Source organism: Equus przewalskii, chromosome 21 (genome assembly GCF_037783145.1).
Source record: "Equus przewalskii isolate Varuska chromosome 21, EquPr2, whole genome shotgun sequence".
NCBI classification, from domain to species: Eukaryota; Metazoa; Chordata; class Mammalia; order Perissodactyla; family Equidae; genus Equus; species Equus przewalskii.
Genome location: NC_091851.1, coordinates 33,274,306 through 33,301,367, shown reverse-complemented (window position 1 = coordinate 33,301,367; position 27,062 = coordinate 33,274,306). Strand labels below are relative to the sequence as shown.

At 51.9% G+C, this 27,062-nt stretch overlaps 1 protein-coding gene across 6 annotated transcripts in view; it reads right to left on the bottom strand.

The window, feature by feature from the left end:
- Nucleotides 1-13,198: 13,198 nt before the first annotated feature.
- The window catches only part of TOX2 (TOX high mobility group box family member 2), a 136,676-nt gene continuing 122,812 nt past the window's right edge, over nt 13,199-27,062 (bottom strand). For 3 of the 6 annotated variants that reach the window (XM_070589286.1, XM_070589288.1, XM_070589285.1), the window contains exons 4-9: nt 21,713-21,952; nt 18,992-19,219; nt 18,447-18,527; nt 17,218-17,613; nt 16,442-16,569; nt 13,199-14,160 (exon numbers count right to left, since the gene is read on the bottom strand). In XM_070589286.1, coding sequence (XP_070445387.1) covers nt 14,124-14,160; nt 16,442-16,569; nt 17,218-17,613; nt 18,447-18,527; nt 18,992-19,219; nt 21,713-21,952 — 1,110 coding nt within the window. In that variant the 3' untranslated portion in view covers nt 13,199-14,123. The remainder of the gene's footprint in view (nt 14,161-16,441; nt 16,570-17,217; nt 17,614-18,446; nt 18,528-18,991; nt 19,220-21,712; nt 21,953-27,062) is intronic. The other 3 variants (XM_070589284.1, XM_070589287.1, XM_070589283.1) reach the window with 1 other exon arrangement.

The following is a 27,062-nucleotide window of genomic DNA, read 5'->3' as shown; positions in this document are numbered from 1 at the left end:
ATTTTACAGATGAAGAAATGGAGGCTCAGAGAGGGGAAGCGACTTGCCTGTGGACACACAGTAAGGGCCAAAGCTGGGCCTGGGCCTGGAGCAGACTGGCTCCAAACCTGCTCTCAGCCACCGGACCCTAAATGTCCTCTCCGTGATTCTGACTGTAACAAGGAGAGGAGACAGAACAACAGGGACCAGACAGCAGAGGGTGGGCGAAGGGGTGACTTGGAAGCAGGTGATGGGAACTGAGAAGAACTGGTCCAGGAGAACGGATGGGGGGTCTAGGAGCTGGAGCTGAAAGTGGCCACTTGAGAGGACGGACGAGTTCAGTGAGGCACTTAAGACAGTCGGAGACCTGCCAGGACTGGAGAGAGCAAGGGGTTTACAGGGGGCCCCCTGCGTGTGGGGACCAAGCACACAGGCCAGTCAGCGGGGCCTTGTGTTCAGAGGTCAGCTCTGGCAGTAATGGCGGGCTTGGCCCATAGCCCTCTTGGAGCTCCTGGCGTTTCATTGGAATTAATTGCTAAAATGTTTGAAAGCAAGTTACTTGGGAATAGGCATTGGTTTCTTGACTCATGGAGGAGGGCTTTATGAGGCCTCGCTTTTGTGTGTGTGTAAGGGTTTCGCGCCCAGATGCAATGGTACTTGAAGAGTCCTCGTCAGACGGCGCAGTGTGGAACCTCTGGCAAGTCCAGCAGGAGAATCACAGTGCAGACCCCTGAGTTCCAGGGCAAAGACATGCCCTCTTCTCCAGAGAAAGACATCGGGACTTGCTGTTGGGTCCTGGTAGAGACTAAAAACCTGGCCATCAGGCCCCCGAGGCAGACATTCGGGAGTGGACAACAGCAGCCCATCATCAAGAGGAAATGGCGCGTTCCGGGTCGGGCTCGCTCTGGTCCTCAAGGTACAGGCAAGTTTTGCGTGAGCAGGGAGGGCAGGCCCCCAGGGCTGTTGCTTCGGATGCTTTGCTGCCGGTCCGTCACTGCGCAGGTCTGGTCCCAGGGAAGTTCCCGCTGGTGGGAGAAGAAAAAACTCGAACCTGTGTGCTTCGAGGGTTAATTCCAGGAGGCCTGGAATTAGCCTGTTTGGCTGAAGAAAGAGAGGCACCTGCACAGAGCTGAGCCCGGATCAAGGCATGAAATGCGCTGATCAATTGTGCTTCTTTGTAGGAACGGGTCCAAGGCCAGTGTGGGGGCAGTTTAATGACAGCTTGTCGGCATTGGTTGTTGGTAACAGTGAGACTGATGATTGGCGCCTGGTCTTGGTGGGGACCCCAAAAGGCTCTGCTGTTGGGGCTGGTTACGTAGCAAGAATGTGCCAACGTGCCCAGCAGGGCACAAGCTCCATCTTAGGCTCCATGGTTGGGAGGTCTGTGTTGCTGGTCTCTGATCCGAGAGAGAAAGCACACAGTGCAGGCTGCAGAGCGAGGACAGTGGAGCTCACACTCAGCCCTCAGACCCGGCTGTGAGGTGGCCTTCGGCTGTGATGTTTATCCTTGCTTCAAGCTGTTGCTCCATTGAATTCTTTTCTTAATAAACCTTAGATTGGAGGCAGTGTCATGTGGGGTCCTGCGAGTCATCTTTAGCAATTGAACCCTGTCTAACTGCCACCATTAGCACAACCTGGTTTTCAGATTGTATTAATTTTCTATTGCTGTGTAACAGATTACCGCAGACACAGAGGCTTAAAACAGCACCGATGTATCATCTCACAGCTTCTGTGGCTCAGGAGCCCTGCACATTTTCACTGGGTCCTCTGCTCAAGGCTCTCAAGGCTGAAATCAGGGTGTCGGCTAGCTGCGTCCCCGTCTCGGGGCTCATCTGCTTTGAGCTCCCCTGGGTTATTGGCAGAGTTCATTTCCTGTGGTTGTAGGACTGACGTCCCTGTTTTCTGGCTCGCTGATGGCCAGTGACTGCTCTCAGCTCCTAGAGACCATCTTAGCAGTTCTTGATCGTGTGGCTTCTCTGACAACAGAGCAGCTTTCCTCCTTCAAGGCCAGCCTTGTCAACGTGAGCTGTTACTCCTGCTCTTATTTCTCGCCTGGCAGCAGGAAAGGATGCAGGGAGAAAGTGGAGGCCTCTCTTCGTGGGTTGCCAGATAGAAGGGGCTTTGGTTTGCTGGAAAAAGACCCCAGGATCATGTAAGGAGACGTGAGCAGGGTGTGGGAGGAGGGGCATGGCTGACATGGGGCCAACTGCTCCAGAGAGAAATAGGGGCGGAGGCCCTGCAGCGTGAGCTCAGGACTGGCCTCCAGTCCCCCGTCTCCTGGGGGTGGCCCCACCAGCCAGAGGGCAGGCTCTCCCACCTCATTCCCTCCTGGCCTCTGAGAAGGAAGGAAGTCACCTCTCCAGGCAGAAACAGCAAGTGGGGCAGAGGAGTGTGGGTGGAGTGGGGGGTCCCGCTGGAGATAATGACAATGCAAAGTGTCACACCCCAGTGTGCCATTGTTGTATGGGAGGAAAGCAGCTCCTAAACTCATCTCCCATGGGTATTTGACACTAGCGGTCATCCTTCCAGGGGGAGTCTTCATCTTAAAAGAGAAATCTGGGTGGAGCAATGCATAATCCAAAGGAATATTTTGTTCTAGTAAAATTTCAGATATCCGCAGGGGATCTGTGTTTTCGGTCAGGGGCTCCAAGCCCCGGTAACCCTCCCTTACCCCCACGCAATAAAAGAAAAAATAAATAACAACTGGGTGCCTACCTGTTTCACCTTCTTGCAAGAGGCAAGGATGTTGGCAACATGAGGCCGGCGGTGTTCTGAGAGTTAGGATCATGTAGCATCACAGCCAGCACTTATTAAGGGCCTACTGCATGCCTCCTGATGTTATCTTGTCTCATTAAATTGTCAGAGCTGCTCCCTGGGGTCGTGACTGTTGAGGGAGGTGGAGGGTAAGAGTGGAAGTGAATGACCTAAGTTACCTACTTGGATACGGCAGAACTGGAGTCAAAGCCATTGTCTGTCTAGACCCTCAGCCCAACTTGGCGCCTAACCATTCTACCAGGACAGCTATACTGCCCTGCAGTTCCTGATTACGACCACCAGGAGGCGCCACCACTCCACCTATGAGTGCACTCATGCACTTGCTGGAAAAGACTGCTTTTTTTTTTTTTTTTAAATCGTCACCATCACTATTTTCTGATTTACCACAATAATAACAGCTACTATAAATTAAGCACTTACTATGTGCCAGGCCCTGGACTAAACACTTTACTATTAGTGATGACAAACATCATTTCTTCACTGAGAAGAAAGAACAAAAAAAAAAGCCCAATTCTTGCCTCTATGTTAAAAAGTACGGTGCACGAGTAAAACAGAAGAAGCTGGAGGGGGGATGCCGTCTAGCATTCTTCAGATGGGAAGGGTCTACCGAGGGCCAGCCTAATGAAAAAAGACCCCCCTAAATGGACATCCCGGGTGATTTCAAGACACAGCAGACAAAGAGGAAATCTGAAAGCTACCGGAGAAGGGGCGCGATGCAAGCGCCAGACAAACAAACGGGAAGCGGAGTATCGTCAGACTCTTCAAGAGCAATGTGGATCCTAGAAGGCGACGAAGCGATGCCTTTGGAGTTCACAGAGAAAGTTACTTTCAACCTGGCTGTCTTTCCCCAGTCCAACCGTCACTCGAGTGTGCAGAAAGAATACGATGTCTGCAGAACTGCAGGTTTCCTTCCCATCTACCTTTCTTAGAAAGCTACTGGCGGATGTGCACCACCACCACAAAGGCGCAAAGCAAGAAAGAGGAATAGAGGGATCCAGAAAAGAGAGGACCCTTCCACAGAGAAAGTGAAGGGATTTGCTCAGTAACAATAAAAGGAAGCTCCAGATGACAGCTGGGAGGCTACCTGGAGAAGGGAGAGCAAATGGGCCCACAGGTGTCCGACCGTGTGCAGAGGGAGCTCCCACCCTGTGAGATTTGGGGAAGAATGAGTGGTAGGGGGAAATTCAGCACATGAAGAACAAAAAACAACAACAAAATGATTCCAGCCAAAAATGTAATGAAAGTCCACATCTTGGCCCATCAGTGAACACTAGTTTATGTAACAATAATGTAAACACGGAAATTGATTTAACCACAATTATTATGGAGCTTCACTGGGAGGACAGGGGAAGGGGAAGCAGAGGCAGAGGCGTAGAAGCCCTGAATCCTCTTTTTTCCACAAACAGAAGTAAATAAATTCTTCAAACTGGTGTGTCAAAGCTGTGTGACCTACACTCACGTTCCCACCAGGTACACAGGCAGTGGGGGCTCGGGCAGGCTGGCCCTGAGGTTGGCAGGCTGAGTCAAGACACAGATGGAGGCCCCCGCCCATAGCCCCCCCATGTGTTTCTTCCCACCGCTGACCACCATCCTGCAGCCCAGCATGCACATTTGTGTCCAGACCACCTAGTTCGCATGTCCAGCTGTGTCCACCTCCCTCCCCTCCGGGTGACACCATTGGCCACCTCTCAGGGGCAGGAGCGCCCCCCTCCAGCAGCTCCGAGAGCTGGCCACAAGCCCACCGAGGTCCCAGGCCATGGAATGTGGTTCAGAAAGGTGGAGTGCTCTGGGTGGGCACGTCTCCTCGGTTCCAGGGACCTCTCACCCCGCAGGGAGGGCAGCAGCCAGAGCAGGACCCTGGGAGGTCTATGTCAGGCGGAGCCCTGTCTCCCGCCTGAGGCAGCACTGGTCTGCAGCAACCAGAAGCCCAGCCAACGCTTCCGAGGCCGCGGTGGCTCTCACCTGGGGGTGGTTTTACCTTCCGGGGGTCATTTGGCAAAGTCTGGGGACTTTGGGTTGTCACGCCTGGGGGAGGGGTGCCACTGGCATCTGGTGGGTAGAGGCCAGCGGTGCTGCTAAACATCCGGCAGTGCCCAGGATGGCACCTCCCCTGTCCCTCACCAACAAAGAATTGTCCAGCCCCAGTGTCACTGGTGCCAAGATTGAGAAACCCAGTGATACATGTGTGTGTGGAGGCCAGCAGACTAGGGCTTCAGACCTTGACTCTGCCACTGACTTGTTCTGGGATCAGTTGTTTCATCTCTCTGTGCCTCAGTTTTCTCATCTGTAAAATGGGCTTAATGACAACTATCACACAGGCTTATGTGAGAAATAAAATGGACCTGATATGGAACATGCCTGGCACACAGTAGGTCCTCAATTAGTGTTATAAGTGTTCCTTAGATGGGAAAAAGACGTGCATAAATAATATTTTCAAATGTACAAGTGAAGAAATAGCAGTAAATGCATATTTATTTATTTGTTAAAAAGAGCAAATAGCTGAGAGTTGAGAGTATCACCCCAGAGGTGGGAGTCGGGGGCTGGAGGTGTGGAAAGCGGAGGGCAGCCTGTGTGGGTACAGGCTGCATAGCAAGTACATGTGTTGCTGAGGTTTAGAGTTGAAATCAAAGGCCTGAGCACTGACATTCTTCCTCCCGGGACAGATGCTAACTGCCGTCACACAGCAGCACGAATGCCAGCTGGGTGTCCCAGAAGTGTGGTGCATCCTCTGAGCCCGCCCCCCTCCCCCCACCGCCGCCCCGTCCTGCATGCTCCCAGCGCTGCGGGAGCTTTCCTTGCCCCTCCAGAGCTCTTCCTAATTCTGAGGGTCCAGCAGTCAGCCCGAGCTGCCACCGTACCACAGACTGGGCGGCCGGAACAGGGACATTCATTTCCTCACAGCTTTGGCGGCTGGATGTCCAAGACGGAGGGGCCTCCAGTCTCCGGCGAGAGCGCTTTCCTTCACAGGCAGAGGGAGGAGGCCAGCTGTCTGCTGGCTCTCTTCTTACAAGAGCACTGACCCATCCTGGAGTACCACCCTCCTGACCTCATCCAAACCTCGTCACCCCCAAAGGCCCCATTTCCAGATCCCCTCACACGGCGGTTAGCGACGCAGTTCAGTCCACAGCCGAGGGCGACAGCGAGTCCCCTGGCCTCCGTGCCAGCCCGGCCCCGCCCCCAGAACTTCTTCAAGTGTTTTCTTTCACTGCTTCGCAGCTGCGGCTTAGAATGGCCTTTCCTGGCCAGCGCTCTCCCTGACTCTCTCCCCGCCCCTCTAGTCTCACTGTCCCTGCGACACTAGGCGAGTGTGCTGGGGCAGGGACTGGGGCCAAGGTCCCTGAGGCCAGGACTATGGGCACTTCACCCAGTGCTGCGTCTCTCTACCAGCAGCTGTCCTGCTCCGCTGCCCCGCGAGGCCCTGTCCAGTCTCCCATGGCACAGGGCATCCAAGCTGCCCGGATCCCTCTCCTCCACTGTCACCAGCCTGCCAGCTCCTCCACCCCTTCTCTCCCCCAGGACTGCTCAGCCCCCTGAGGAGCCCCCGACTTCCACTCCCCTCCCAACAGCTGGGGGGTTTGCGGAAAATGCAATTGGGATCCTGGCTCTCCTTCGCTTGCTTGCCTTCTCGTTGCCCTTAGAACAAAGTCCAAGCTCCTTATGTGGTCCAGAAGCCCGGATGTGCCCCTGCCAGCTTCCTCACACCCCTCTCGAGCCTCCTTCCCCAGCCACGCTGGTTTCCTTGCTGAGCTAGCCTCTTCCTGCCCCAGGGCCTTGCTGTGTGCTGTTGGAACTCTGTTCTCTGATGTTGTCATTGCTTGTTCCTTTACTTCCTTCAGCCTCTGCTTTGCTGCCTCCATCCCCTCTTTGAAGTGGCCACGAGCTCCCTGCACTCTTCACTGTCATGTCACCCTATCATGCAGTATTCTGAGCATTTGTCACCATTTCAAACTATCCTGCTTGTTTGTTTGTCTGAAAATGTTGACTGGCACCTTTCTGGTCGCCCAGTGCGGGTGACCAGGGCTCACCCTGAGGGTCTGAGTGTTGAAGAAACTGATTCTTAGTTGGGGCCAAACGTCACCACCCCCAACACACACATACCCAGAGCTCCCGAAGAAGTGGATGAACCAGCGCCTCCTCCAGGGCAGCCCCGGCTCCATCCACACCCCCTCCCATGGAAGGGGACGGCTGGAGCAGGCAGAGGGCCACCAGGTCACCTCCTCAAAGTCCCTTCCTTCACCACCTTCCACTGATCTAACCAGGCCCACCTACTATTCTTGCCCAGGGCCGCTCTGAGAAGACCGGGCCCTCTGAGCGTTATGACGGTTCCAAGCCTTAGACGTCTTGGCGGGTGTCCTTGTTTCAGGCTTGTTTCTCCAAGAGGGTGGGCCTGGCCTGTGCTCTTCATCACTTTGTTGCAGCACAAAGCACAGAACCGGGCACTTAATAGGAGTTTATTAAACATTTGTTGAAGGAATGCCTATTAGCCTGTTTTGTATTTTCCAGGCACCTCTGGAGGTCAGCCTTTGGCTGTCACAGTGGAGGGGCAGCGCAGGCCTGGCCAGATGGGCAGAGTGGGCCAGTGGCTGGGGGTGGGGCTGCGGTGCCTCCGGGGGCAGGAGCAAGCCTGGAGGGGAGGGAGGAGAGAGGCCCAGGCAACCTGCGCACAAAGTAAACTGAGGCAGAGAGATGGAGGGCCAGCTGGTCTCTAGGCTCTCACGCCCACATTCTTAAAGTAACCATGCAATGATAATAAATGCCAACGTGAGTTGTGTTTTTAGGAGGCAGACACTTCCTCACACACCATCCCTTGTGATCCTCACAACCGTTTAGTGGGATGCATAACAGTCTTCCAATTCTGCAGATGAGGAAAGCAAGGCTTAGAGAAAGGCAGGTGCAAAACATTTATTAAATCGTCGCAGCAATTCGCACGCATTTCCTCATTTAATCATCAGGCTGAGCCGGAGCTGTTACTGTCATCGTTCTTCACACGAGGAGACCACATCTCCAGGTGGAAAGTCTCCCAGGTATCAGAGCCAGCGAGGGTCGGGCTGGTCCTAGAACCCAAAGCTGTTGCCACCAGTCTCTGCTTCTTCCCAGATGCTGTGCAACCTCCCTTGTGCCTGAAGCCTCTCTGGTCCTGGCCTGCTGGGATTCACAGTCTAAGCCAGGGCGTCTCTCCAGCCCCGACTCCAATGTCGTCTTCTTTTTCCTTTATTCCAAGGACAGTGACAGCTCACCTGGTCCCCTTTACCAAGACAGAAACCATTTTGCAGAAATAAATATGTCCAATAATTCACCTATGTCATTTATAAATGTCGAAACAAGAAAAATTGTAAGCAGGCTGGGTGAAATTCTTTCCCCAAAGCTGCGTACTGAGTTCAGTACACGTGTACTGAACCCAGGGGTTGTGCTGCTGCCTGCGGGGCGGCTGGTGTGTGTGGGGCGGTCTGACCTGCACCTGCTGTCCCCAGAATGCTCGAGTCCTGGCGTCTGCTCTCCTGGTCTCCCACCTCCTCACCCCGCCCAGCTTCGCTTCTCAGTGTTGGTGCGCTGGCCCCCAGAGCGGTTTTCTGACCTTCCCAGCATGCTGAGGGCCGGAAAGTAAAGCGTGCGGGGATTGCGTGTAAAGCGAGGGTCTGGGGGACTTCGTGAGAAGCCCCGGAGCTTTCGTGCCTGAGCTCTCAGCCTCCCGGGATCTTCCCACGTGCGAGTGTGAGAAACCCGGAGGGAGGCTAGATTCGGGGTCTGACAGACGTCACCTTAACTCTCAGCTCCCCACAAATTATTTGACCTCCAGCAAGTAACTTGACCTCTCTGGGCAACACGTTCCTCATCTGAAAATCTGTTATAATATATGGTAACAGCCTCGTTAGGAGCTCACAGACTGTTGCAGCCCCCTCCCTGCCCGGGGCACAGCGCGACAGCGCCTCTCCAGCCTGCTGACCATGAGCACGGAAGCCGCAATGCAGGCCACCTCCAGGCCTTGGCTCCCAGGTGTCCCCTGAGACCCCCTCTCACTCATCCCTGGCGGCTGCAGAGCATCCAGGAGAGGAGGCCTGGCTCCCCGCGGCTTGAAGGCTTGGAGGAGGAGCCCCCGAGAGGGAGCCAGAAACTTCTGTTGAGTGACACCGCTGAGATGTCCGGAGTCGTCCCTGCAGCCGAGCCTGGCCGAGCCTGACTGGTGCAGAATGCACGAAACCTGCCTTCTGGGGTGGAGATTAAACAACAGCAACAACAATAATAATAATTACTGTTCTAAGAAGTTTCCGTGTATTAACTCTGTTACTCACAACAACGCTTTGCAGAGGAGCCTATTATTATCCCCAAGTTACATCTGAGGAAATGCAGAAGGGGAGAAACTTGCCCAAGGCCGTCCCACCTGGAGGCAGCAGAGTGACGCTCTCAGGCAGGCTGTGCCCTCAGCGCCCGCTCCTCACCACCGCGCCGGCCGGCCTCTTTCTGCACGACAGCCCTCCAGCCTCTCGTTGGTTTGAGGTTACTGGTTTGGGCAATTTGGGGAGCAGAGCTGAGTAATATCTGATGGGTTGGGCAATTTTTTTAAAACCCCTGAGTCTGTAATAGCTTGTTAGATTTTTTTGCATGTGAGTGCTTTCAAACTTTCAAGAACACGTTATTCCCACACTAACTGAGGTATGTACATGCATGTGCTGTGCACGGGTATGCACAGTTGGGTGGTTTGTGTGTGTGTGTGCGCGTGCATGTGATGGGCATGTGTGTGCAACATGCACTTGTGTGTCTAGTGGGTGGGTGTATGGGGGATGTTTGTGTGCCTGTGGTAGCTGCGTGTGGAAGGCTTGTGTGTGTGAATGTGGTGTGTGTGTGAGGTATGTATGCATGTTTTTACATGTGTGGTGTGTCATTGCATGACATGCACACATGGCATATATGTGTGCACAGGCATTGTGTGCATGTGGTGTGTGATGTGTATGGTGGGCATGCCGATGTGCTATGCACGTGTGTGATGTGAATGTGTATGTTTTTGTGTGGTGTGGGGGTATGTAACGTGCCCACGTGTGGATTTGATGTGTGTGGTGTGTGTGGTACGTGTATGCATGCATCTGTACGTGTTTTGGGTGCACTGCACAAGTGTATGCTCTCTCACATGCACACCAGCTACACATATGCACACCACATATGTGTTCACATTTCTCTTGCTTTCACCAAGTACACCATGCACAGATATGCACACCACAGAAAAAGAGATGCACACCACCACACACAAATACACAGCCCAAGTATGCATGCATAAACACTACACACAGACACACACACCACACGTGCACACCTCATCCACCCCACACGCGAAACACACAGGCACGTGACTCACTCCCCCACCACTCTCCACCACCCCACCACACCGGGAGTCAGGGCTGGCCGGACCCCAGGAGGTGGATGCCGAGGTCAAGGGCTCAGGAATAAGCACCGTGCCTGAGGTTCGCCTTCAACCTGACGGTGGCTGCCCCCGTTCCTGACTCAGAGATCCTCACGCAGCTATGTGGATGCAGCCTCAGCTTTTCTTCTGGAGAGAATTCTGGAGACTACCAGCACAGAGCCACAGCCTCTGGGGGACTGGGATCAGGAAAGCACAGCCCTCTAGAAGCCCGTCAGTCCTTGGGATCAGTCCTGGTCACTGTGCAGGGCACAGCCCTGTCACCTCACCCAGGAGGCCTCCGCAGACCCCGGCTGGAGTGGGGCCCCCTCTTCTGCATTCTCCTGCCTCCCTCTTTTAGCACTGGTCACGTAGTATTTGTTATATTTTTATGATATATAATATAAAGTACAACTTTATAATTTTAAATATTATTATTTTCCTTCTCTGCCTCCCCAACGAGACCTGAAGCTCCTGGAGGACGGAATCTGCGTCTGATTCCACTCGGCATCCCCAGTGCCCAGCCGAGGGCCTGGCAGAGGTTGACTGCTCACTTGTGCGTGTTCTTGCTTAGTCAGCAAATTGAATTTTAGCATCATGGACTCTGAGGATTAAGTGGAAGGCCCCTCCGCGCCATGATGCCCGCATTCCAGTCTAATGTGGAAATTCATACGGAGCCCTCTGGGGATGGATTACCGCTGGGCAACCTTAGGACCTGCCATACTTCCCTCCTGGGCCTGGGGCTGGCCTCTGTCCAGGCTGTGCCTCCTGCGAGGATTCCACTGTGTTTGTTGGGGGAGGTGTGTGATGGAGGAATCTGAAGGAGGCACTTGGCACTCGGACAGACAAGGGGCTTTGGTCCCTGGGCGAGCTCCACGGACAGTGGGCCAGGCTGTAGGCAGGAGCTGAGGGTCCTCACAATGTCAGGGGCACTGTTCTAGGGTCCAGGGGCTAACAGGTGCTCGAGGTGTGGCAGGTCCAGACCACAGACTGGCCTTGGCAGGTTGAGGGTGCCACGGCCACGGCAGTACCCAGTCTATTCTGAGGCTGTGCAACCAGGGTGGCAGCTCTGGGAGCATGGGGGTGGGGGTCGGGGGGTGGGAGCTGTGGCAGAGGCCTTGGTGCTTTTACCATGGTTGTGGCCTTGGGCTCTCGGTGGCTCCATGGGTTGTGGCTGTCACCATCACAGGATGGAATAGGAAGAATGCAGCAGACACTACTTCCAAGGAGGGAGAAACTTTCTGCAAACACGTGGGAACCTCAGTCCCCCTTGGGCGAGGTTTGGGTGGGTTTCAGGGGCTGACAGTCTTGCATCTGCAGGTAGGGCCAGAGCCAGTGACAGAATACGGAACATTACTGATGAGGCCCCACTGTGCTCAGCGAGTATCACAGGTCTATTTCTCTAGAAATAGACAGAGCCCGAGATGGGAACTCTGGTTAGAGTGATTTATTGAGGGGGCACGCTGGGAAAGGGAGGGAAGCGATCAGGGTAGGGTCGGGAAGAAGCTAAGCAAGGATGGCTGGAGAGCTGCTGCAGCCTGATCCTGAGGAAGCTCTGGAGCGTGAACGGTACCACAGAGTTGGCTGCTCCATTAGCAGAGGGCAGCTCTGGGGAGATGAGGCATCACGTCCTGGCCAGGGCAATGACTGGGACAAAGGGGGCAGCTTTGTGAGCGGCCAACACTCAGGAGCTGGGGGATGGGCACTGGCCGATTAAGGGATCTGGTTGGGGTGCTAACAGCACCCACTATAGTTGGCGTCCACTCCATGGAAATCAGCCTTCTTGTACCTTCCATCGACCACTGGCTCTGTCCCATTGTCTGGGGCCACAGGACACACCCACTTGACAATCCCTGATATCTGTAGGCAGGGTATTTAGACTGCTTGGGCATCTGAGCATCCTTTGCAGCTGAGAGGCCAGCCTCGGCATGCAGGCACTTCCAAAGGACTCCTGAGCTCTTGGCACAGCAATGAGAGGCAGGTGGATGTGTCTGCCTTGGAAGCAAGAACCCAATGGCCTTGCACTCTTGTTATTTCAGGCTGTCTGCACGGATTCCAATAATGCTGTTTTCTCAAATGTAGAAGCAAGAGTTGAATATTAAACTAAGTCATCACCGTGTTACTGACCAGCTCCCCACAGGAGAGGACATTGTAGCCACATGAAATACTGATGCTTTGTGTTGCAAGGATGCTGCTCACATGGCAGCGGGTTGCTTGTGTTTGTTGGTTGGGTTTTCTTGTTTCTTTTTCCAAAGTGGATTACAAAATGCCCTCCAGTGAGGAAACTGCTCACAGAGAAATGGCGCCCCTCCCCACCCCCGGGCTGTTATCTGGGAGAAGGCGGGGTTCGATGAAGGAGCAGCCCTGAGGGCTGCTGTCCAGGGGGGCTCCCGTCAGGATCATGGGTCTGGCTCAGAGGGCCAGTGGATGTGCCCATGTCGAAATAGTAGTGTCATGGGGCCCAACAGCTGGAGCCTCCCAAAAGCTCCCCCACACCAGGCAATTGTTATTTTTCCAGATACAGTTAAAATAGTCACATAATTACTATTATTTTTTTGAAGTATCACCACCTAACATTTGTCGGGAAACCTGGTTTAGAGTCGCCTGTCTGGGATGCTTGCTGTGCTCAGGTTTGGAGAAGTCCACCCCTCACCCCAACCCCTGGGCTCCCACCACCCTGAACCCACCCTCACCTCCAACAGACTGAAAGCTTTCAGAAGACAGAGGCTCCGTCGGTGGGGTGGTGGGAGGGTGCACTGCGGTCACCTGCTGATGAGTGCTCCCTGCCCGGCCAGCACTCTATGCCCAGAAGCCCCTTCAACCATCACAAGAACCCTGCGTGTTCAACCCGTTACTATGCCACTTCTACAGACGGCAAGATGGAGGCCAGCGAGGCTCTATCACCCACAGCCACCTCAGGGGCAGGTAGACGGCAGGGACGACCTCTACCTCAATCTGACTGACGCCAGGGGCTCCGTCCTGGCAAAGCCACCAGCGAATGGCACTTCGGAAGGCCTGGCCCCGGCTGAGCCAGTACAAGAGGAAACAGACTTGTTTTCAGCTTTTCAGACGTTTTATTACAAAGGAGTCTGAGAGAAGCACTGGGCACCGAGACACACGTTCGCCAGGGCCAAGAAACAGCGGCAAACAACACCAAGAACCAAACCCAAACCAAAGCCCAAACCACGCACGCTTTAGGGCACACTGCATTTCTGTTCTTGAGTCTTCTTCTTAAATAGACAAAAGTCATTGTTGGCAATTTTAAATAGATGGTTTAAAAAAAAACACACACACACAATGCCTCCGAGTGTGGCTATAAATTGTCCGGTTCTTGCCATACAGACGATGAAACGGGTTGGCAGCCGCTCTGTGCACCTCTCCCTGAAGATAAAACTTAAAAACATGTGCTAAGGGTCATATAAAATGCTTTTTACCTTAAAGGAAACTACTTTTCTCCCCCCACAAAATAATCTTACAGATGTCTTCAGCACAGTTCTAAAACACTTAGTCAACTACTTACACGGAGCCAACAGTTCATAGGGTCATAATCTTTTGTTCACACTGTAAAACCGCATTTGCACGTCCGTGGCTGGGCTGGCCCCTGCCCCAGGCATCTCGGGGTGGGTCTCTGTCGGTAAGCGACCCCTCCAGGGGCAGCCCACAGGCGCGTGGGCTGGGGCCAGACGTCCAGACATGGGGTACGGTGTGCAGGGCGAGGAGCGGGGGCCACAGTAACCCTGGAGCAAGCAGGTCAGGGGGCGGAAGGTTCCTGCAGGTTCTCTGGGCTGGCGGCGGGCGGCGGGCTGCCTCTGCAGTCTGGTGGGAGGTCGAGGGAGAGTCTCAGCCCTGGGGCATTGGCATGTCACTGCTCTCTCTTCTCTGTCACCCTGCTTCTGCCCAGGCCTTTTCTCTGCTGTTGGCCCTTCTGGCTCTGAGCAGTGCCCTTCCAGCAAGCCTCAGGGAGGAGGGGGAGGCGGGATTAGGTGAGGTAGAGCGATTTATCCCTGGGGAGCAGGCTGTGGGAGAGAGGAGGGGCTGTCAGAGCCAAGGCGACCCCACCCAGGTGCCTGGCCCTCAGGGGCCTGGACACAGGGCCCCGGGCAGCCGCAGGACACCCGCTCACTAGCCCTTCACCCTACCCTGGACTCCGCTGACCCCTGAGGATGAGTGAGGGGCAGGTGCTGGTCCCTCCTTGACTGTGCACTGGGGAGAACCTAACACCCCTCCCGGGACCCTGGGGGGAAGGTGGCAGCAGTGTGTCCGTCCTTCATGGAAGCCAGTTCCAACACGGCCAGGGCTCTCAGCTCAGTTTTTGGTCGCAGTGTTTCACGTATAAATTTCAAACAGAATTAAAGACGGGCAGGTGCTTTTTATGTTTTTGCAATAGGGCGCTCATTTGCGATAACATGGATGGACCTCGAGGGCATTACGCTGAGTGAAATAAGTCAGACAGAGAAAGACAAATACCCTATGTTCCCACTTATGTGGAGAATAAAAAAACCCAACAAGCTCATAGACGGAGAGAAGAGATTGACGGTTGTCAGAGGTTGGGGGGGGGGGGTTGAGTGAAACGGGAAAAGAGGGTCAAAAGGTACAAACTTCCAGTTATAAAATAACTAAGTCCTGGGGGTGTCATGGGCAGCAAGGGGACTGCAGTAACAATACTGTATTGCTATTTGAAACTCGCCAAGAGAGTAGATCTTAAAATTTCTCATCACAAGAAAACAAAGTTATTAACTATGTGTGCTAATGGATGATATCTAGGCTTACTGTGGTGATCATTCCACAACGTGCACAAACAGCAAATCATTCTGCTGTACCTCTGAAACGAACATAACGCTATACGTCGATTATATGTCAATTAAAATAAATGAATGAAATAGGGCACTGCTGTCATCGCCCCTCCATGTTGGGGAAGCTCTGACATTCTGGGCTGTCCACGAAGGAGCCCCCCGACCTCCACACTCTGACCCTCGGGGAGGGAAACTGCGGTGAGGGGGAGGGGGGGATGGGAGTTCCTGCTGAGCTCAGGCCGCCTGCTGGTAGACTCTCCTGCCGGGCACATCAGAAGTTGGGGCCCGTGCCAGGTGTGCTGGCTCGCTGGCAGGCTTGGCAGGGGAGGAGCCAGAAGGCCGAGAGCTAGGGCTGGGGCAGCTGGCCTGTGGCAGAGATGGCAACTGTCCACCAAACGTTAGTGTCCCACCTCCCAAGGGGTGGAGCTGTTGCAGGGGCAGCAGCCTGGCACCACAGTTCCCAGGCACAGCCGCAGGATTAGTTCCTGCCAGGGGAATGGGAGTGGGGGTTGGTGGGGTTAGGGAGCAAGCCTGGTCTCTCAGTTCTGTTTTGCTGTTCTGCTGGCCGAAATGAGGTCACTCTGGGAGGAGGTGTCGCACGGATCCAGGAAGACTTTCTAGAGGAGGGGCAATTAGCGTGGGTTTGAAAGGCTAAGAGGGCTGGAGGGGAGAGGATGTCCTGAGGATGAGGACCAGGGAGGAGCCAAGTGGCGCTGGAGTCTGCGTGTCAAGGCGATGCTGGGCTGCAGGGCTGGTGTGGGTACCACTAAATTCGGCGATCCCTTGAGTTCAGTAGTCGGCCTCTCCTCCCAGGCTGCGGTCAACACTGCCTGGTGGCTCACCTCGATCCCTTCCTGCCCTCGCAGCTGCCCTCTACCCTTGGCTGGATGGGACCTGCCTTACCTGGGGGGCTACACTCTCTGGGGCAGCCCACAGCCAATGGCTGACTGACACAGGGTACAGAAGCCCTGGGCTCCTGATGGGATGGCGTCTCCGGTGGATGCCTGCCCAGAGCTCCCAGCTGGATGGGGCTGACCGAGTCTCCAGCTGAGGCCACACCCTCGCTCAGCTCCTTCCCCTGCCCAGTCCTGCTTCCCTCTCTCCCTTCCTCCTGCCAGCTCTCCCTCAACATGTCATCATCATCATCAAGGGCACCCAAACCCCTGCAGCCTCAGGCTCTGCTCCTAGGGAACCTGACCGAAGACAGAAAACATTCTGTAGATGTCACACGGAACCCCTCAGGAAAAAACCAGGATGGCAGGAGAAAAAGCAAGATGGAAGACGGGCCTCAGTTTCCCAAGCGGGCCTTGCACAGACCAGCTGAGTCCACCTGGGGCCTGGCTTCACTCTCGTCCTCTCTTAAAGCACACACGAGGCTCTCCTGCGGGGCTGACAGTGACCTGGCCCTTCCCATCCCTTGGCATGTCCCTTCCCATCCCATGTCCCCCTCTCTGGCACCAGCAGGACCAGGGCCGCACAGTGGTGGGCTGGGGCGAGGACCGACCTGCAGGTGCTGATGCCACACTCCCCGCTGGGGTAGCTGCTGTCCCAGTCTCCGCTGCTCGTGGGGTTGGACGGGCCAGGGGAGCGGGAGCCGGAGCCGCCGGGGAACTCGGAGATGTGAGGGAAGTCCTGCCAGGGAAAGGAGGCCGGTGAGCCGAGGAGAGGGCGCAGGAGGTACATGCGCCTGAGGGGTTCGCAGGGACACTTCCTCCCTTGCACAAAATCTCCACTCTGCCTCTCCACCGGGAGGCGTCTTCCTTTTCCCACTAGAGCACCTTTTGAAAAGTTCAGCCCTTAGCTGCAGGAGGGGGTGAAGGACTTTGCTTTCAGGGCCTTTCCTAGTCCGGGCCTCAGTTTCCCAATTTGTAAAATGGAGTTATTGGGCTGAATGACCTCCCAGGGCCATGCAAGTCTTGTAACAGTGTCTGTGGATGGCTCAGACAGGGGCTGGGGCTGATCTGGTAGAAGCCACAGTGGCCCCAGCCCCTCGGGCCAGAGAGCGGAAGTGGATGAGGATGAGAGAAGGCAGGCCTGGGACACCCTAAGAGTGTCAAGAGTCTGTCTGGCAACTCGTCAACTGTTCACTGCAGCCAGTCCATCTCGGGTGAGATGTACTAGACCCATTTCACAGATGTGGTAATTGAGGCTCAGAGAGGTAAGGCGCCTTGGCCAAGGTTACCCAGGTGGTGAGTGGCAGGCCCAGTATGTGAAATCCCAAGCTGCCTCCCCTCTCCACAGGGGGTCCCAGAAGGGCAGTTCCTACTGCGCCCTGCTTACCTGTGGCCCTGGAGGTGAGGGGCTCATAGCCAGCTGCACCTGGAGTGCCATGGGAGTGGGCAGGACAGGGGGTTGGGGGGCTGGGGACATGCTAACAGGGGGACTGAGCAGGGCGCCCTGGGCGTGGGGGGGCAGAGGCAGCTGCTGGTGCAGCGGGGGACTGAGCGGGAAGGAGGGTGGCGGAGGCGGGGATGCGCTGAGGCCTGGCAGCAGCGACTTGGAGCCCAGAGTCCGGGCGAGGCTGGCGGGAGAGGCCCCGCTGCGGAAGGCCTGCAGGTCCGATGGAGTCAGGAAGGAGGCCAGGCCTGGCATGGCATACATGGGCTGCTTGGGTGGGAGCATCTTGGCCGGAGGGCTCGCTTGCGTGCTCTTGGTCTCCCCCGGGTCCGGGGAGCTCTGAAGGGAGACAGACACCAGTCACTCCAGAGCAGGTGGATGAGCCAGAATGTGGGCCGTGAGGCCAGCTGGCTTTGCAAGCCACTGACATGGCCCCTGGCTGGCTCTCTGGCCCCTTGGGGGAGAGCTGTGGACTAACCAGAGATCATGCAGGGTCCTCAGGACGCTTGGCTCTGACCATCCAACCACCCCTTCTTTAAACCCCAGGGGCCCCCCTGCCTGCGGGGGAGCCCACGCTCCTCAGCCTGGCCAGTGAGGCAGAATGATTCCACTGGGCCAGCCTCTATTGATGCTCCTCCCCAGCCTCTATGCCTTTGCAAGAGCTGTTCCCTCGACATGGAACACTCTTTGCTTGGCCCTTTATGGCCTAGCCCAGAAGCCATGTCCTCTGTAACAGCTTCCAGACAACACCCCTGCCCTGCTTGGGCCACACATCCACCATCGCACTGAGCCTCCTGTGGCGCTGGTGCTGACTGAGGAGGCAGATGGTGTGGTCAGGAGTGAAGGCCAGATTTGAAGACTGACAAAACTGGGTTTGAATCCCAGGACAGGCGCCTAACAGGCTGGAGAATTTCAGGCAAGTTGCTTAACCCCTCTGAGTATTGGGTTCTTGTTGGAAAAATTAAATGAAATGACATGCATGTCAAGTACCCCACATGAGCCTGGCACACAGTAGGCACACTGAGAAGTGACCACCTTGGTCTTACCCATCCTTTCCAAGACCTATGGTGTTGACCTCAGTGGGCCTCAGTTGACCGTGGGCCTCTGTTCTTGCTCCATCCCTGCAGGGGCCCCCTCTTACCAGCACTGTGTCCAGGAACCCCAGGTGTTACCTTGGAGACAAGGCTGGCCCTGTAGGCAGCCAGAGCCTTCAGATATTCCTTCTTTGCCGCCTCGGTCTTCCTCTTGTAGGCCTGAAAGATCCAAGACAGGGCAACACCGGGGAGAGGCTGGGTGATGAGCCTGAGGTCACACAGCTGGCACCCAGCATTTGCCTACAAGCTGGTTCTGCTCCCTCTTCCCCCTAGAGGCCCTTCAGAGGGGGCCAGAGGCATATGGGCAGGGGGACAGGCAAGCTCCGGCCTGGACCTCAGACTGTCAGAGTTGGAGGGACAAGATAGATAGAGATGCTTGTTCTCAATTGACAGATGAGGAAGCAGAGGTCCAGGATGGTTAGGTCACTACTGAATGCAGCTGGAAAAAGCAGAATTGGAAGGGACCTAACTTCCCAGCTTACAGACGGGGAAACTGAGCCCAGTAAAGACCTCTGCAAGAGGCTAGTTCCAGAGGCCAGGTCTTGTTTCAGACATTCCTGTCTGTCTTTGGTGCCAGGGCCTCAAAGCCTCAGGGGATGGCTCAGAAAAGGACGGAGACTCACCTGTTTCTGCTCCTCTCCCAAGCTGTCCCACATGGAGGCCACGATTTTGGACACATCCCCGAAGGTGGCGCTGGGGTTCTGTCCCTTGATGGCGGCCTGGGTGTCTCTGAAGAAGAGCGCGTAGGCTGACACGGGCTTCTGGGGCTCGTTGGGGTCTTTCTTCTTCTTCTTCTTTGGGTTCTTGGCCTTTTTTCCTGGGTCAGCCGAGGGTCTCTTCTCTCCTGACATCTGCCAGGGTGAGAGGAGTCAGAAAACCAGAGAGGCCCAGGGCCTCCTGCCAGGGGGACCCACCCAATCTCAGGCAGAGCTGGACTTTTCTCAGCAGGCCCACCACAGGCTTGTCCAGCCCACTGCACGGGCAATGATGGGGGGCTGGCTGGCCACCGCCCCGGGCTTGAACACAGGCAGCTTGGGCCACAGTGTAGGGCTAACCACCCACTCGGTGGGGGCGGAAATGGACCCGCGCGTGTGTGCGCGCGCGCGCACACACACACACACACACACACACACACACACACACGTCCTGGGTAGGAGTCCTGGGTTTTTTATTTAACTCATTGAGAATCAGCATGATGGTAAAGTTGATCCAGAGAAACTGGTTAATACCTTTTAGGAATTTTAAATCTTTTCTACTGGACAGAAGTCATTTGCATCTCTACAGGGGAAAATTAATTTGCCTTGTAATCAGACAAAAATCCTTTACCTCTCTGTCACTTTTTCCCCAAGTGAACGTCTGTCTTCATAGAGTGTGAAACCCCCTAATCGATAACGAACAACGAATCAAAACATAGGTACCTTCTCCGCGGGAATCAGAGAAGTCTTGAGTGAACCTGCTAGACAATGCTGTGGACACCATTGAAATAATGTGCAGTCACTGTTTTTTGACCTATTTCCAAGTTTTGGATAGATATCTTTTCTTAACAGTTGACCCCTCTTATGATCAAAAATAACCCCCAGAGATTATGCTCGATTACAAAGGCTCGGTCTCCTCCACCACATTTTAGCTGTGCAACTTGGGGCAGGGGGCTTAGCCCGCTGTGGCCCCTGTGAAGTGGTTGGATGGCAGTGAGGTTAGTGTGACTGTCATTGGTGTGGCCTCACCCTGGACACCTGGCCTCTGGAGCAGTCCAGCTCCAGACCACAATCGTGCAAGCACCTGACTTGGGGCTTCCAGGGTGGGGAGGGGATGGAAACGCTCACTACAGACCTCGGGGGCTCACTGACAGGACCCTCAGGCCACACAGGGATCAGGGGCTTTGGTCAAAGGTCCTGCATGCTGCAGAGAAGACTGGCTCTATGCACCAAGAAGATGAAGGTGACCCCAAGGAAACCGTGGCCAGCAGACAGACTTGGCCTCCATGTCTGAGGGACAGTGAGGGGCAATCTGTAGCAAGGGCAGTTCTGTTCCTGAGCCTTCCTCCGCAGCCAGCACCTCTCCAAGCCTCGGTGCTGTCAGCACCGTGGGGAGGCCCTAACGCAGGATAAGGGACACAATGTACCTGTAAGTGATGCAGAGCTGAGCAGACGCAGCATTGCAGGTGGTTAAGAGCACCTATGCTGGGGCCAGACTGCAACCACCTCGGTTTGAAGTCTGGTTCTGTGACACTGGATAAGTTACTTAACTTCTCTGTGCCTCAGTTTCCCCATCTGCCAATCAGCGATACTAATGGCACCTACCACATGGGGTTGCAATGAGGATTACACGGACTCCTACTTGTTGTGCGCTTAGAACAGTGTCTGGCCCGTGGGAAATGTTTTAGACATTTTTGTAAAATAAAAACCACCCCTGCGTGGCCTACGTAGAGACCAACTTATCCTGGGGATGAAGCTGGACCAGGACCCAGAGGTGCCCACCCCAGCTCACGAGGTTAGGGCCTCTGGTAGATGGTGCAGTGCCATGGTTACTGCCCAGGCCTCTGCAAGGCCACGGAAAAGGGTGAGAAGCCCTTATGAAGAAGGAAGGGCACCATACTGAGGGCAGCAGGACGTTGAGGGATCAAGTCTTGATTCTGCCACTAGCCCCGTGGGAGACCCCCAGCAATCACTTCCATCCTTGGCCTTCCTGGGCCCCTGTTTTCTGCCCCAGTAAAGCAAGATGCTCTCCAACAGAGAGGCAGATTTGGGGTCAGTGCAAAGAAAGGACCAGAGCCTGGACGGTGATGAGCTCTCATGCCTGACGTGTGCTTGAAGAGGCAGGATGATCCCGGCTTCAGGGCTGCTGGGGGGGGGAGGCATGTCCTCAATGAGGGTTTTTTTTTTAGTGCTCTGTCATGTGGTCAGTGCTGCCCAGAGGTGCCCTCTGCTGGATTGCCCATTTTTGTCAGAGTATTTTTGCTTAAAAGGCCAAAGTGGCCATAGGACGTGACCCTGAGGATCTTTCCCATGCCATCTATGCCACTGAAATGACCCACTGGCCATTCAGGAAAAAGACATCATGTTTTCACAGAATTTTCTCACCCATCCTCTTGACATCTGTTGGTGTTGTCTCTGCTTTACACTCAGGCCCTGGGAGCACAGAGGGGCAAAGCTCGTCAAGGATGCTCCGCAAATTTAGCAGCTGAAGCCAGGTTTTCCAAACCCCAATAGGTGCCGTTCCCGCTGACCAGGGGTTCCACTAGCTGTCCCCATTCTACGTCTGCTTCCTCTACTCTTCTAGAGGCCCAGCCCCCTGCTGACAGGAGAGCTCAGTCTTAAGGCTTTGCATTTCCACCGCTACAGTACCTTGAAATGTGCTTCCGACTCCTCCTCCTGAGTTGAACTGGAGGGAGAGGGGGTCGCTGACTTGCTCCCTGGAGGTGACGGGGAGCTGTGGGCGATGCCGCTCCGGAGGCCCATCTGAGAAATGAGCTGGGACTGGCTGAGGGCGCTCATGTGGCTGGCCAGCATCGCCGGGCGGCTCAGCAGGGGCCCTGGTCGGCTCGAGTCATAGGCAGCAACCTCCGAGTGGACCATCTCCTGGATCTAAGAGAGGAAGACAGGGCATTTTGTGTTAGAAAGGACCCGCCCTGCCACCCCATCACATCTGCACATCACGCCCAGAGGAGGGGCATGTGGATGAGAGGTGGTGGGTGGCTGGCTCCACTCTGAGCTGTGGTTTCCCCATGGATCCCCGAGGGGCGAGCCCCCATTCTATTTTGCACGATTCAGTGCACGTACGGGGGGCCTACAGCTCCTTGACGGTTTACCATCCTATTGACATTCACCCCACACAGGCGGTCAGCATTCTGGCCTTTGCCAGAGAGCTCAGTCCAGCTGTGAATGGATCATTTTATGATACTGAGTCTTCCTTCCTGGAACCCAGTGTGTCTCTGAATTTATTCACTATGCAGCATGAGAGCAAAGAGCACAGATGCTGGAAGCCGACTGTGTTTGACAGCTTGGTGACTTTGGCCAAGTTACTTAACCTCTCTGTGCCTCAGTTTCTTCATCTGAAAAGTGCAGATAATAATTAAATCTACCTTCTAGTGTTGTTAAGGATTAAATGCACCTGGCACAGAGTAAGTCCTATATCGTATAAAGGTTTGTTAAATACATAATATAAAAAAATTCCTTAATAAAATTTTGCACTTTTCTTCCTATAGGTCAGCAATTTTCTTATTAAAATTATTCCCTATGATATTTTCTAATTGGCTATTTTTTACACACAGGCATTTTTCACACTAAACACATATTTAGAATAGTGTGTACTTTTCACCTAAACACTATATACACGCACACACACTGTTCAGTGAGGCATACCAATTTGCATGCTCATAATTATTTTTATTTCCTCTGCATCTGTGGTTATTTTTCCCTTCTAATTTCTCATGTCGAGTATCTGTGTTTTCCTCTCAGTTTTTCTTCATTAGGCAAGCACATGGGTTTTCCACTTTATTATGTGGGATTTTTTTTTTCTCCTCAAAAGAATCAAATCTCAAATTTATCACTTCTCCTTCTCCTACACATTTTCCTCTGAGTGTGACTTGAACATTTCTCAGAGACTTTACCATGTAAGGTTTTCATTATTGTTTTTTATGTATTTATTTAATTTATTTAATTCTCTCTTTTATCCAACAGTCATTTCAGAAGTTTTGAAATTTCTAAGAGGTTAATTTCTGTTTGTTTCTCTTCATTTTGCTACTAATTTCTAGTAATAAAAGTGATCAAAGAATATGGTTTGTACTATTTGCACCTTTGAGAATTTATTAAGGTTTCCCTAAGGACCCCAAAATGTCCAAATTTTGTATCTATGCCACAGTTCCGGGAAGCAAAGGGTAAGCTGTGTCGGCAGATTAATATAACAGTATCGCGTTTATCTATTCGATCAGTGGGGATGGTAGTATTTCGATTCCTGTCTTACTTTTTGGCTTATCTAAGTTGCCTACAACTTTTCTGCTTCCATTAAAATCTCCCTTAATGTTTGAAGTTTTTGTTTTAGGAATTTGATCTTGGTTTTTATCACAAAAAGAAAACTGGCAATTATATCTTCATTATGGGATGAACTTTAATATTACTATAAAATGTCTCATTTTTGCCTTGAATTCAGTGGCATTTGATATTAACATTCTCTCTTTGCCTGTATATGTATTTGTTTGAATTTGTCTGGCGTGTCTTCATTTCTCAGGAACTTTCTTTTTTACGTTTCTCTGAATTTTCATTTTTTTAGGGTTATTTTTGTCAAATGTGGGCATTTGTGTTACAGTCAGCTTTAGAAAAAGAACTGAGATGTTTTCCTTTTTCTTTATGTCCTGGAACAGCAAAAATAACCTAAAAATTCTATTTTTCTTAAAGGAATAAAAGAGTTTATCCATAAAACCATCTGAGGTCCAGTGCTTCTTGAAAGATTGATTTTCACAATATTTTCCATGGTTCATAGGTCTATTTTAGTTTCCATATTCTCATGATTTAGTTTTGGTAAATTATATATATATTTTCAGAAAATTGTCTACTTCATCCAGATTTTAACACTAACAGCACACCACTGGGATAATATTATCATACATATTTCTAACCTCTCTATGGCATTTGTAGTTAAATCCCCACTTACAATTATAGTATTGTGAATGTATACTGCTTTTTAAATGTTTCCTTCTGAAAAGTTTATATATTTTTAACTGTCTATCCAAAGAACCAGTTCTTATATTTTTAAAAAATCCAATTTAACAACTTTTCTGATGATTAATTAAATTTTTCCTTCCTCTCTATTAATGTTGACTACAGGTATCAAATATTGCTTTTTATCTAGCTTTTCAAATTAAACAATTTACTTATTTTCACTTTTTCTTTTTTAATAACAGAAGTATCTGGGGCAGAGTTCTTTGGTGTGTAGGAGGCACGTGGCAATGCCTGGAGACATTGGTTTCACAAGTGCCTGGTGTGTGTACGGGGGTGCTACTGGCATCTAGTGTGGAGGCCAAGGATGCCGCTAAACATCCTACAATGCACAGGACACCCCCCCCCAATAAAGAATTATGTATCCCAAATGTCAGTGGTGCTGAGGATGAGAAGCCCTGCTCTGTAACTATGATTTTTTTCCCCCTGAGAAGGATTTTAGCTGCATCATATAAATATTTTTAAAATATTCTACAACTGAAGACTTGATTTTCCTTTTTATCCTAAAGTTATTTGGAAAAGAGTCTTTATGGGATGTATCCTTTTGTTATTGGGGTCAGAGAACATGACTCCTAGAATTTTATCTGTTTGGTATTGAGGGTTTCATTATGGCTTAGGATACGATCAATTTTTGTAAAATTTTCATGGACATCTGAAAGAATGTTTACTCTGTAACGTACACATTTCTCTCTGCGTCTATTCAATACACTGTTTTGACTGCTTTAGCTGAGAAATCTCGAGAAAGATGAGTCAAAGCTTCCCACTACCATGGTGCTCCAATCAGTTTCACTATAGAATTTAAACAGGTTTTCTTCATATACATTGACGTGAAGCTACTCATTCCCATTAATATATATAAATATAGAAGGCTATATTTTCATTATGGCTTCCCCTCGTTAATAAAAAAAGTATCTTTGCCTCAATCAATGCTTCTATTTTAAATCTTGCTTTATCTGGGATCACTGTCCCTCTCTTTACTTTTCCACTGTTTATTTTTGTCCTGCATCCTTTTAAGTGTGCATCTTGTAAACAGCATTTAGGTAGATTTGGGTTCTGAGTTCTTAATATGCTATATCGTGAAATATATATTTTATTATTATATTGTTCATAAAGAAACCTGAGAAACAGGCTTAAAGTGAATTGTTTTAAAGAGTAGAAGGTTTTACAAACAATCTTATGAAAAAATGGGCAAAGGACTTGATTAGATATTTTGAAGACATACAAATGGCCAACAGGTACGTGAAAAGGAGCTCAACATCAGTAGTCATCAGGGAAATGCAAATCAGAACCACAATGAGATCTCACCTGACACCTGTTAGAAGGGCTATTATCAAAAAGACAAGAGACAAGTGTTGGCGAGGATGCAGAGCAAAGGGAACCCTTGGGAACTGTTGGTGGGAACGTAAATTGGTGCAGTCACTATGGAAAAATAGTATGGAGGTTCCTCAAATTAAAAATAGCACTGCCATATGACCCAGCAATTCCACTTCTGGGTATACAACCAAGAGAAATAAAATCACTGCCTTGAAGAGCTCTCTGCACCCTCATGTTCATTGCAGCATTATTTACCATAGCCACGACTTGGAGACAACCTAAGTGTCCCTGAACAGATGAATGCACACAGAAAATGTGGTGTGTATATACAATGTCATTCAGCCATAAAAAAGAAGGAAATCTTGCCTTTCCCGACAATACGGATGGACCTTGAGGGCATCGTGCTAAGTGAAATAAGTCTGACAGAGAAAGACAAATACTGTATGTTCTCACCCATAAGTGGGATCCAAAATAGCCAAACTTGAAGTAATAGAGAGTAGACTGGTGGTGGCCAGGCCAGGGGGGTGGGGGAAATGGGTGAAAGTGGTCAAAGAGAACACACTTCCGGCCATACGACGCATAAGTTCTGGGGATCTAACGTACAGCATGGTGACTATAATTAACAATACTGTACTGTATCCTTGAAAGGGAAGAGAGTAGATCTTAAAAGTTATCACCAGGGGCTGGCCCAGTGGCACAGTGGTTAAGTTTGCAAGTTCCGCTTCGGTGGCCCGGGCTTTGCCGGTTCGGATCCCAGGTGCAGACCTAGGCACCGCTTATGAAGCCATGCTGTGGCAGGCGTCCCACATATAAAGCAGAGGAAGATGGGAACGGATGTTAGCTCAGGGCCAGTCTTCCTCAGCAAAAAGAGGAGGATTGGCAACAGATGTTAGCTCAGGGCTAATATTCCTCAAACAAACAAACAAGTTATCACCACACACAGGAAGGCAATTATGTGAGGGGTTGGAGGTACTAACAAACCTTATTGTGGTCATCATTTCACAACACATCCACGCATCAGACCATCACATGGTATACCTTAAGCCCACGTATGTTAAATGTCAGTAATATCTCAATAAAGCTGGAAAAAAGTTTTAAAAACTCTCAAAAACCAAACGAGTAGGTTTTAAATCTATTCTCTAAATATCCTCCTTTCCACTCCAAAATGTACACAGTCTTCCTTCCATGACTCTTAAAATAAGAATCTGACATTATTTCCTCAAGGGCAAATGGGCCTTGGGGCTCCGTGGTTAGGGCTTGTTTTTCATTTTACTTTTTTTCTTCCCAGCTGCCTGCTCTAGATTTCTTCAACCAGATATTCCTGACTCAGTAATTTAATATATTGTCGACACTTGATAATGGCAGACTTTTGAATTTTTGCAGATCTGCTAAGTGTGAAATGCTCTCCGAGCTGTTCTAATTTGCCCCGCCCTGATTACTAGAGAGGCTGGCCACTCTTCATAAGTTTGCGGGCTATTTGGGTTTCTGTTTACCCCGCTGTTGGGAGTGTAAACTAGTAAGATAAACACTTTAGGAAATAATCTGACAACAGCCAGGATGTTGAAGATGCACATATCCTATAACCTAGCAATTCTACTCCAAGATATTCTATACTATAAAGAACTTCCCCACACAAGAAGATATATATATATATACTGACAGAAAA